This window comes from Serinus canaria, chromosome 2 (genome assembly GCF_022539315.1).
Source record: "Serinus canaria isolate serCan28SL12 chromosome 2, serCan2020, whole genome shotgun sequence".
Lineage (NCBI taxonomy): Eukaryota > Metazoa > Chordata > Aves > Passeriformes > Fringillidae > Serinus > Serinus canaria.
In genome coordinates, this window is record NC_066315.1 from 39,619,927 (window position 1) to 39,632,511 (window position 12,585).

At 36.8% G+C, this 12,585-nt stretch overlaps 1 protein-coding gene across 1 annotated transcript in view; it reads right to left on the bottom strand.

The window, feature by feature from the left end:
• NEK10 (NIMA related kinase 10) overlaps positions 1-12,585 on the bottom strand; it is an 80,978-nt gene that overhangs the window by 13,293 nt on the left and 55,100 nt on the right. The window contains 2 exon segments of the mRNA XM_050971003.1: positions 5,629-5,713; positions 5,771-5,974. Of these exon segments, the coding sequence (XP_050826960.1) occupies positions 5,629-5,713; positions 5,771-5,974 (289 nt within the window).

Genomic DNA, 12,585 nt, shown 5'->3' on the forward strand with positions numbered 1-12,585 from the left:
TGTAACTAAAAACACTTGGCTAGAAAGCTAAGAGTGAACACAGATGTTTGCTAGAATTTTATAAAAAACAACCCCCTTTTCATGCATTCATTTACAAAATTGGGTTTGAAATATTTCACCCTTTGGGTGTTTCAAATAAATGGCCTCTTATCAGGAGAGGGTTCATATCCAAATTTGTTTGATCAGTTTGATGACTCACCACATTTGACTTGCTAATCTGCCTTCTCATGAGCATATTTACAAGTGCATGATATTTCACACCAAAGAGTCTGTCTCACCACTGACTGTACACAGCAGGGATGCAATATTTTCTGATTCATAGGCTAAAGTTAGGAAAACACTTATTAATGGTAAAAAACAAAACCCAAAAGATGATGAACATCACTAAACAATAGCAAACAACCTTCAGGCCTATATTTACTGCTTTTTGTTATGCTAGAGACCCACTGAGCAGCTAGACCTGAGAGAGGAATCTCATTCTGTTCCTCACTATGAAAACACAGGAAAATAATTTACTTAATAACTAAACACAAGGAGACCCAAACATGTAAAAATCATTGTAACAAACACACTCACATGAGTACCCACACATTCAAGGAACACTCATGACTTTATCCATAATCCCTGGTCTTCTGTGTATGAGTTATGCTAATGATACAGAGCCAGTCAGGGAGTAAGAAACAGCACAGACATGCAGCAAGTTAACTCATGGAGCACACAGTGTATCCTGGTGTTCAGCTCAGGTCTTCCTAGACCATATTTCCTTTTAACATGGCTACTCCTTGGACATGGATAGGAAGAGCAAGGCAATATGATCTGTTCAAATGCCTTGCAAGAGGGCATTTTTCAGTTCAAGACAATCTCAAGGAAAATGAAATACAAAGCCTCCATCTCTCTCCTGTTTTGTGTCCACTCTTGTTAGAATGTGAACCACATGCAAAAGCCAAAGCTTTTAAATCTCATCAGCCTCCCTGTTCTGAACAGCTCTATTTGGATTCCTCGAGGACACTAAAAAAAGTATCAAATGAGGCATAAATAATTTCTCTGACTGCTACTTTGGTCTTTAGCAGCTGATGTAATTAGAGCAACTTCTAAGACTAACTTCTTAACATGCATTGACATCAGTAAAAACCATAAAAATACATTTTAATATGAAATTCAGTTCTGCTCTTGCAGGCACCTAAACAGGCAATTGCAAGGGAAGAGCTGGTAACATAAGAACAGAAAAACCTGAGAAGATAGTAACTTCTGCTTTGGATTTAACTTTCATTTCAATGGTATCTGAAAACCAAAGCCTCTGAAAACCTTTCCAAGTTTGATCAGACTGGCAGGAAAATAGAATCAAAATTTTGCATAAGCAGAAAACTTCAGTGCATCTCCTTGAATGAAATGGAAGCAGAGTGTTTTTTTGAATGACAACTCAATGATCTTTTCAGGAGTAAGGTCAAATTACCCTTATTTATTCAAAAATAGCAACTTAGTAAGCTGCCCTTCAAATCACAATACACTGGAATGGACAATCCCAATCAGGTTAATTAAGCGTTTTTGCAGAGCAAGCAGCTATGTTTTTTTCCTGCTAGCAGTGATTCCATGAACAGCAACAGAAGTTGACATAAACATACTTCCAACTTAACTCAGGCATCATACAGGAAAACCAGGTCTTGGCTGATGACTTCAACAAAATCCCATTAGCCTGAGGTCTCCAGAGAAATCGGAATCTTGGACAAATCAAAAAAAGCAAGCCTACAGCACACTAAGGTCTCCCAAGTACTTCACAGACAACCCATTGTTCAAATGATAGATTTCTTGGTGCAATAATAATTTTCAAGAAATTCCTTGAACTTTCTCCTCACAAACCAAAAAACCATAAATAGCAGATGTCAGACAATCCTATTCCAAAAACTTACCAATCTATCTAGTCATCTTATCTAAAGAAGAAATGTCTTGTCAAGCCACCAAATCCATCAAATACAGCTGGTCTGAATTAAAAAAAAAAAAAAAAAAAGGCTCATATGTGTGACCTCAGAATTTTTAAGATACAAGGTATCTGCCTGCAATGTAGCCCAAATCACAGGCTCCAGAAAACAAATTACATTACTGAATGGGGGTTTATTTCATAATTTGCTTGTTGTTATCCTCAAAAGTAGTTAAGTTTGGAGTGAAGTGATGACCTAAACAAATGATCTAAGTGATGAGCCAAATCACTTGCTACATAAAGCACGCAGAGTACCTATATTGAGAGTATCCTAGCTCTAGAAATCCCTAATTATTCAACTGGATACAAGCATTACCTGCACAAGGCTCAAGTCCTGTCACTGTGTAAACCAGTTGCATTTCTTAAAGAAAGATGTAGGAGACCCTTTTAGAGTCACATCACTAGAATATTGTTCAGGCACACCTGTGGTGTCTTGATTACATGGTAACTTTGAACACTTACAGGAAAGGAATCCTGAATATCAGTGTCTTTGCTTATTGGTCACAAGATATAAAAGTGTAAAGACTCCTCCAAATACCAGAAGCATAAATCAAATTACGAGGTAAGAAAAAAACTTTTAAACAAGATACAGCTGCACAACTGGACAGTGTTTTGAGACTTCCTAATCTCTTGAAAAGCCTGAGCAACTCTGAAAAGAGTCTATTGCATGCTACCTCTGTATTGGGAGGAAGGTTAGGAGTACATAGAGCCTTAGACCAGGGTTTTCTAACAGCAGACTTTACACAGAATTGTCCTTCAATGTATTTAGGACACTGTCCTGGTTGTGATGAAAATGAACATGATTAAGGGAAACAAAAAATATTGTCCAAAAGAGCATTCCCAGACAAAAAATTAAATTTTTCAATTCTCACCCAACTGACACACCAGCTCTGCTGGACTACTATGCATTAAGACATATCACAGATTTTCCTGCTATTTGTTTTTACCAACAGAAGTAAAGATATGGTTACACTATAAACCAAATGAAAGAAAAAACCCTTTAATATGACTAAGCTAAGGTAAAGTTGGGAACCTTGTAATTTTAAACTAAGAAAAAAAGTGCAACTAATAAACTGTTACCATCCCATCATTCTTCACAGTTTTTTGACTCAGTATGTCCCTATCCTCTGTCAATCTTCATAATTTGAAATTATAATTACTTCAGGAAAAGAAAAATGCATCTGTCACTGCTGCCTCTGTGCTTCTGAAATGTACAGAATCTTGTTCCTGTAAGATTAATCGTTTCAAGTACCAGGAGCAACTATTCCAGAATCTATACAACCTGCACCTGGCAATCTTGTTAAAGGAGCTGGTCTTGTAGAAATACATTGTCTGTAAATTCTGTACTAAGAAGAATAAGCCTTTTTTAAAGCATAATTGAAAAACACTGAGTATGCAAAGTTGTTAAAAATTTTATGACAATATGGGACTATAAAAAAGCTTCCCCCTATTACACTGACAAACCCATACCAGTGTCTGTGCTACTGAACAGCTCAGCATATCGCACCTTTTTGCAAAATACCACCCTAGTTTCAAATTAGAATGATCACGTTTTCTCTGAGAATGATGTGATGGCAGCACGATTGGACAAATCCTTTCACGATCCTCATCAATATACCTGAAACTAAAACTCTCATCTTCATGTTAGAAATTTCCAATTTAACTAGATCAAAGTTGGCCACACTTTCCCCCTGTAATGCTGACAGGCTTGACAAAACCGTGGCTGATAACTCAAACTCTGTTAGCCAAATGTTCCATTAATGAATGGAACATTTCTCAAGCAATACCCAAGTACCCTGAATTTATAATTTTTTTTAAGTCATCTTTTCTTTACCCCTGAAAAGTAGAAACATTTTTCAGCATTAATTACAACTGATCTATAACACTGACTTCAACATGAAGTAGAAATTACAGCTGATCTAAGAATTTAAGACTGCTTGTAAGACTTTTATTTTCCTGAAAAAACAATCCTGAAGTATCTCCATAATAATTAGGATCATTATTTATTATTATTTTATTATTTATTATTTTTTATTTTTATTGTATTTTGATTATTTTTTATTTAATTATTGTTATTTTCTCCTCTATGCCAGGAGAAAAATTGATGACTTCTAGAAACACTGATTAAAGCTACCAAGACTGATAAGAACTGATGGGATTTTTCCACTTAAAATATTTAATTTAAAGTATGGCAATATGGAAGGGTAACATTCAAATATTAGGAAAAGCTGATATTTTGTAAATGTCAAAATCTTAAGAAAAATTAGCTGCAAGGAAAACATTACCACTAATGGTTTGGATGTGGCAAGTTACAAACTACACAAAGGCTTCAAATTTCTGTACGCAGAATTTCTGAACTAGCCCACAAAGAAGTACATTCCTGTGAGACACACAATGTGTTATTCTTCAGTAGGAACACAGAACAGAACTTTGTCTCTGGAACCTGCTTTTTCTCAAGGGCTTCATTCTATGCAAACCCCTTCCCACAGTTATCCAAGGCTTCCCTCTATCCTGCAGCCTTCTCCTGTTGCTCTCTTAGCACAAGAAAGTGGCCACAAAAAAGTGCTTTCTAAAATTATTATTTTTTAGTAAAATTTTGACAATCATCTCAGGGCTGGTGAGCCACAGGTCCTCCAGCCTTCAGAATGGCAGGCTATCCAGTTACAATTAGCAAATCATTTTAATGGATTTTAAGTAGAATTACCAAATCATTATTTGCCCTGCACTAATGGCTTCAGTAAAAAGAGCTCATCAGAGCTCTTCAGTATCTGGACAAAAATATGAAATAAAACCTAGCTACCATATAGGATTACAAACAAATAATGTTATTCTAGGTTTTTTGAAGCCTGGGACATTTGCAGCAACAATGTTTTCTAATCTTCAGACAACTACATTCCCTTTACCTTTTAAGAGTACATCTAAATCATCCCATATTTTATTAGTAGAAATCTTAAATTTTGCTTAACACCCATCTCTTTTTTTTCCGAGTATAAAATTCACTTTGATTTCACTAATCAGAATCCCACTGCATTTAATAGGTAGTTCATGGTAGCTCACAATCTAGCAAGTAAACTCATAGTGGTTAGTGCTAGTGTTTTTTGAGTTGATTTTTTTTTTAATTTTCAAATTGGAAATAAAATCCCAAAAAAATGTTACTTGAGATAACACCCAACACAGCTGGTGTTTTCCAATTTGATTACCATAAATAACTATAAGCAGAATTAATGCTGTGTTTTGTCACATAATTCTGTCCTAATTAAAATCTGCACATTCCTTCAGTTCCATTCAGCCAATTCTTCCAGACAGCTAAAGCTTGCCTCTTTCAACTTTCTTCTTCACACTCTTCCATCTGTTTCTTATCAATATTAGTCATCTTATGTTTAAATTAAAAACCACCTTCTTTCTCAAGAAGCCCCATAATACTCCAGTTTTCATAGTTGCTACAGCAAAATATGGGGACAAGCTGCATGAAGTCCTGGTGGTACCAAATGTATGAAACTGGATATGGCAGTCACAGAGGCACAGTGATTTTCTCTACTTGGGTAACAACAGATTGTGATCGTGGGACAAACTATGAAATACCCTCATATGCTGGACTAAAAACTGCTTTATTGTTAGAAAGATGTGCACATTTCATTCTTGAAGAATCTTACCAACAGCAGACTCTTTCAAATTACTTGAACTGGAGCTGCTTGAATTGTCCACTATGTCTATCTCATTGTCATTCAGAGAAAATTCCTGCACATACAAACGAAAAAGAACCTTTTAATCCACCTCTGACCAGCATGATAGCACCTGATGCTTTTTCTGCTAATGCCTACCTTTCTCCATAGTCCTGTCACCCTCTACCAGGACTGCTTCCTATGTTCTTTCCTCATCTTTTCCATTTGCAGACTGATAACTGACAACTGGAAGGTCAGTATTTTCTGTTTTGCAACTGACAAAACAAAACTGCACTCCACTGCTGCTACGATGCAGACTCAACTTCTCATCATTTTTCTGACATGAAAAAACAAAAAAGGCAATGTTAGATATTGTCCTTTTCCAACACTCACTAGAAAAACCAAAAATTGAAGTGTCACTTGTGCATACACACATAAAACTAGACTTAGCTGTTAGTCCAGGACTGCACAGTACCTGGTGAAGTGTGATTCTAAATTTAGAGCAAGACTTTCAAACTCTTAAACTAAAATTATTTCTATCCTTTGCATATAAGGCTTTGTTCTTGGTGACAGTCTTTTCACAACAAGCACTGAAAGTGAGAAAAATGAAACAAATGACAGAGCAGAAGCAAATACTGAACAAAGGAAAAATAACAGACTGGACAAAGGTAGTAGGTTCCCAGGGACAAGAACTGGAAGATTTGCTCTCTTCTATCTTAGATAACAAACTGCAGTTTTGGATAAAGAAAACCTGTGTAACAAAGAAGATAGTAGTAAAAATGAAATCAACTTGAAATTTGTTGTCGTGGTTTGATGCTGGCCCAATGCCAGGCACCCACAAGAGTTGCTCACCCACCCTCCCCTGTCACAGCTGGGCAAAGGTGGAACATGGAAAAAAATGTTAACAAAGGCTTTATGAGTGAAATGAGGACTGGGAGAAATATTTCAAGGGCAAATCAGGCCCAACTTCAGTATCAAAGTGAAGTTTATTACTAAGAGGATCAGAGAAGGATAACGAGAGGTAAAATAAGCCCTTAAAACACCACCTCCCATCTCCCCCCCATCCCAGCCCCTCCCTCCTTCCCACTGACAGTGCAGGGAGACAGGGCTGGGAGGTTTTGGTCAGTTCATCACCAAGATTTTCCTCCACTGCTCTGGGAGAGGAGTCCTTCCCCTGTGAGGCCATGGGGTCCCTCTCACTGGAGACAGTTCTCCATGAACTGCCCCAGAGTGGGACCACTCTCACGAGCAGCAGCCTCCTGCACCTGCTGCAAATGTGAGTCCCTGCCATGGGCACACAGTCATCCCAAACCTGCTGCAGCATGGGTCTCTCTTCATGGGGTGCAGCTCTCCAAGGACAGGCTGCTCCAGCCTGGAAGCTAGGGCCCTCTCTCTCCACCAGGTCTTCCACTGGATCACAGCCTCCTCCAGGCATCCACCCACTCCTCCACGGGCTGCAGGTGGATCTCTGCATCCCCCATGGATCCCCATTGGCTGCAGGGGCACAGCTGCTCCACCATAGTCATCACCAGGGCCTGCAGAGGAATTTTGGCTCTGGAATCTCCTCTCCTCCTTCTCCACTGACCTTGGTGAGCCTGTGTTGTTTCCCTCACATGTTCTCATCTCCTCTTCTTCTCTGACTCGAAGAAAAAACTGTGTGTCCTTTGTTAAGATTTTTTTCTTAAATATGTCATCACAGAGAAGTTACCAGCCTGTCACACTGGCCCAGCTTTGGCCAGCAGCATGCCCATCTTCAGAGCCATCAGGGATTTGCTCTGCTAAACATGGTGGAAGCTTCCAGCAGCTTCCCACATGATCCATCTTTGTGGCCCCCCTGTTAACTCTGTGCCAAACCAATACAGATGTGATGCCAGAGAGACACAGAGGCTGAAATGACCAAACGCTGCTGGCATTATCCAAGCAGAGCTATGAAAATCAAAACACGGAATACAAATTATTTGTTTGTAACATTTAAGTGCTGCACCTTGTTTTTTATTTGATGCAGATAAAATTCTGCCCCTGCTGCTGTCAATGTTTATCATTTTTCTGGAATGAATAGAAATCCCCAGTCCCTGCTATTGCTTCTATTTTAATGCAACATATTTTGAAGGAAGACTTTTACAATCTATTGTTCCAAATCTTCACCTATTATTTCTGTTATTTCTGTTGCATGTAAATAAATGCATGTTTCTTTTTACTCCATCTTGTCAAAGTAAAGCATGATAAAGGAGGACAGGAAATAAATTGTATAAATATATCAGATTAAACAAATTAATATATTTAATATTAAAGTAATTTCAGAAGATAATACATTCCTAAATACTTATATTCTTACCAAGTCTGCATAAGACAACTTGCCTTGTATCTAAGACAACAGTCTTTCAAAGTTTTTCCCATGAAGTATTTTGACTTTATTAGGACACAGCAGAGTGAATGCACTAGAAACTTTCTCCTCAGAAACTTCACTGCATCCCTGAGCATTGACTATACATACCACTGCCTACAAAATTATCTGCATCAAATATCTACTTCCCTACCCTTTGTTCTAGTCCCAAATCGATAACAAACCAAGAGACGGCTTGTCAAGGTTTTCTCTTTAAATTCAGATGGGAAAAGGTCATTTTATACTTCAGTACTGGACTGAGGTTATGTCCAAGACGCCACAATAGCAGTGACTGCAGTGTAGCACAGCATGAAAACCACTAATGATGACTCTCAAAGGGACTTTGAGAGAGCACTCCAGTCCTGGCACTCATGAACACACTTCTTGTGCCCTGAACACTCAGTGCACAGTTACTGAGAGAACCAGTTCACCTGCTCCACATCAAAGGAATCAAAGCAAAGACAGAGAAGGGTCAAACTGCATGGACATTTCAAACTTAAATCTCCTTTCAACACTTTCAGTACTGAACGTCATACTCAAAAGACTTATTGTTAACAATAACTTGTAAATCAGGTGGAGCTGAGGGGGGGGAAAAAGATCAAAAAGACATCTGATACCAACTGGCACCAGATCTCACTGTCCATTAAGAAAGGAAACCTGTTTGAAATGCCTGAATGGAATTCCATAGACCTCAACCTGAAAATGGACAGACCTACTGCAGAAACTCTTAAAATATCAGTGGAACATATCCTAAAGTGTTAAAGTAGTTATATAAACTGTAAAGCTATAAACTGTCCAGAAAAAAAATCTGTTCCATTTACATAGCACTTGAATATAGAAAACTGTATTATTCTATTACTAATCTGAGAATAATATATCAATTTGCTGTGACATACCTTACTCCACCAAGAAAATAGCTAACAATTTTTAAAATTGATATTATGTACTGCTTTCTCACTTTTTAATAGGACACTGGCTGATTTAGAAGAACAAAAGTACCCTGACTAGAAGAGGATAGGAGGCAAATTCAATGTCACTTTTGCTCAGCATAGCAGAGGGACCAAAATGACCTACATAAAGATATAAGGTTATAAACAATATCATTTTTTGGTAAGTTCATGGAAAAAAGTGTACTCCAACACATTGAAACAATCATTTTCATATGCCTTTAAATCTCAGAGAAACTTCTTTGAGATAAGGAGAAAGACAGATGCTTACCTGTCTATGAAACTAGAATGTTCAAAATATCCCAAACATTGAAAAAGGAATTTGGTTGATATTTATTCACTTGAACTGTACTCATACCAACACTTGATTCTAGAGTCCAGTATTTTACAACTCTCTGTGGAGGCTCCATCAGTTGATACAGTGTATTTTCACATTTTCCTTATCAACCAGTGCTTCAGTTTCCCCATTCATCAGAATAATTGTTGAAATAAATTCTGCTTTCTTGTACAAAAAATACAGCTGAAAAGGAAAACTAAGGAGAAAAGCCCCCACAAAATATTGTTCCAATTATGAACCAATTAACATTTTTTTCCAATATTCATCTACCATTTTTACTGAGCAAAAGCATCTCTGCAAATTTGTGTCCCAGCCATGAAGAAAACCTCTGTCTTCATTCATTTCCTGTATACTTGCCCTATCTCTTCATTGGTAACTATCAACACCAATCGAGATAAAACTCGTTTTTGGAAAAGTGAAACCTGAATTGCTGGTTTTGACTTCCAACAGAAATCTAAATGCTGTTAGGAAAAAAAAGTAGGTTGAAATAAAATAAAGATACTGATTTTTTATTTAGCTCTGTTTTGTTATACTGCTGTCCAGAAGAATTAACTTTTCTGTCTTCATGAAATATAGAGCTCTCTAGTGGCATTTGCAAACAGCATTTAATTAATCTTCTTTATTAGAGACATTTACAATTACAGCATTATGCTAGCCAATTGAATTTCCATTAAAAAAAATAAAAACAAACTACAACCTATTTACACTGGCAAACTACCAATGAAAAAAGTAATATATATCATGAAATGGGCAGGCAAAAAAACCAGGCTAAACCAAGATATCATTTTCAGTAAGATGGTTACAGCTCCTGTGCATTAGGAACAAGGAGTAGATGTTACATATGTGAGTTTTAGCAAAGTTTTTGACAATGTTTTTCATAAGGTTTTAGAAGAAAGCTAGGAAGAATGAGCCAGACAAAATCACGATCAGTTGGCTGAATAATTGACCATAAAAACTACTCAACCTGGTAACTGCTTTGAGCGTTTGCTAAACTGAAAATGAGTAGTGAGCACAATTTATCAGGCTCCTTTTTGACCTTGTTCCAAAAGCACTCAATGTTGTCACTGAATTACAGTGATAATCTGCATAATGGATAGGCAGAGTGCCTATTAAAGGTGTGACCCATTCACAGCATATATCATACTGCAGCATATACATCATACACAGGGCTGTGCCAACAAAAGGGACAGCTGGTGTCAAAGAAAGTTGGAGAAACTGGACAAGCTAAAAGAACTGATGAAGTTTAAGCAGGGAAAATGAAAAGTTCTGTGAGCAAGAAGAAACAACCATGGAACTGCACAGACTAGAGAAGGACTGGTGACAGAAACTCTGCAGCAAAAGACATGTGGATTTTGCTGCATCAGAAACAGAATATAATGCTACAATACCAATACCATGCTCTTTTGAAAAGGCAGACATCATACTGGGATATATAAAAAAAGAGAATAATTCTGAAAACTTGTGTATTCTTTCTACTTGGTAACCAGAAGATTCTCAGTTGAAGATTAATTAGGTCCAATTTTGAACACTACACTTAAAATCATATCAATCTTACTTCACAAGTCAAGTTCTGTAGACCTATGATTAGTCTCATTTCTTCTCTGTCTCCACATTTTTTATTATTTAGCTCAAATGAAATTTAAAACAAAAGGAAAAAAAAAACCACTGGGGGGATACAACATAAGAGAAAAACCATACATCACTTTTACATATTTCTACTGTGGGGAGGAAATTTTCAGCAATTAAGTGTTTAACTATTGCATCTATCTGGGATCCTGCAGAAAGAAATATGTGTGCATATTTCACTGTGTAACAGGTTTGAATGCACACAGCAAACAGCTTTTGGGGATATTCTGGACTCCATGCTATCAGAGCCCTTATATGACATTTAAGATTGGGTCTGAGAATTTCAAGTGCCATATACATCCCATAGGTGCAGAGGCATATGTTAATCTAATGTCTCCTGGAAACCAGACATACATGAAATATAAACCCTTTCAAGCAAAGACCAAAATTTTCTGCAAGCATCTAATGCAGTTGTTATCTTCATATGGAATAAAAAAAATACTCAATCAGACACATGATTGCTGACTGTAAAGACAGTTTTTTGCATTTCTGCTCTTTCCAAACTGTTTCTATAACATGACATTTTTAAAACTGACTGGTCAAATACCTGTCAGGAGTGACAGGTAACTCTAAGGCTTGGAAATGGACAAGATAATCTTTGACAACTCTTCCTCCCTTACATTCTGCAATTCTATTAAAAAGCTTTGATGCACTAACAAACAAAACATTCAGCAACTCTTAAAAAATTATACCTTCAAAACAGTTCTTGTAGTGTCACTTTATTCTCCAAACTTAATGATATAAATTTAAAAAGGTTCCCTTCTTTTAATCACACCAACATTTTTAACATTTAGACATAAGTTCTACTACTTAAATAGCAGAACAGAACGATGTCACAATGGAGTGAAAGGTGGAAGAATAAGAAAACAATTTGTGGAATGCTAAGTCTTCATGACATTCCTGAGTCCTTGCTCATTTCCAAAGGGATAGCTATGCAGCAATACATGGTCATGATCATCCACATTTTTGTTTTATGAAAACTTGACAAATTTTAGTGATAATTTAAACCAAAATATTTTAATATTCCATATTGACTACATTTCTGAAATATTAATAACCTGTTGCATGCTAAGTGTTTTAAACCCAAGCATACTCATTACTTTAACCAGCCCCAAAACAACTGCTGCACACACACGGTTTTAAGAAAGGAAGTCTTTTGTGCTCTGAATGGCACAAAATTTATTTCTAAACACAAAGGAAATTAAAATGAACATTAATCCAATCTTTATGTCTTTTTCTGAGTTAACAAAAAAACTTGATTAATTCAAATCTAATTGCTAATTAAGCACTACTTTGTAATGCATGTGGTGATGCTTAGAAACTAACATGATTATTAGCACAGCAATTGCCAGCAGAGCAGAACTGAATTTGGACATGGGGGGAAATGAAAGGGTGAAAAATCAGTTAAATTATGTTGTGCTTCTTGGTCCTTTATATAGCAATGATCCTCAAAAATACAAAATACAGTCAACTCAATCATCCAGATGTGGAGTACGAAGGTTTATGTCACAGATAAAGGTAAGAAAACTGCATCACCTATTTCAGGTTTGGACAGCTTCTTTAGTTTAAATTTAGTAATTTACATATAGTTTGAAAACAGCTACACTGCTCTGTTTACTATTTTCGGCCAACAAATAGTTGAAGAGCCTCTGCAG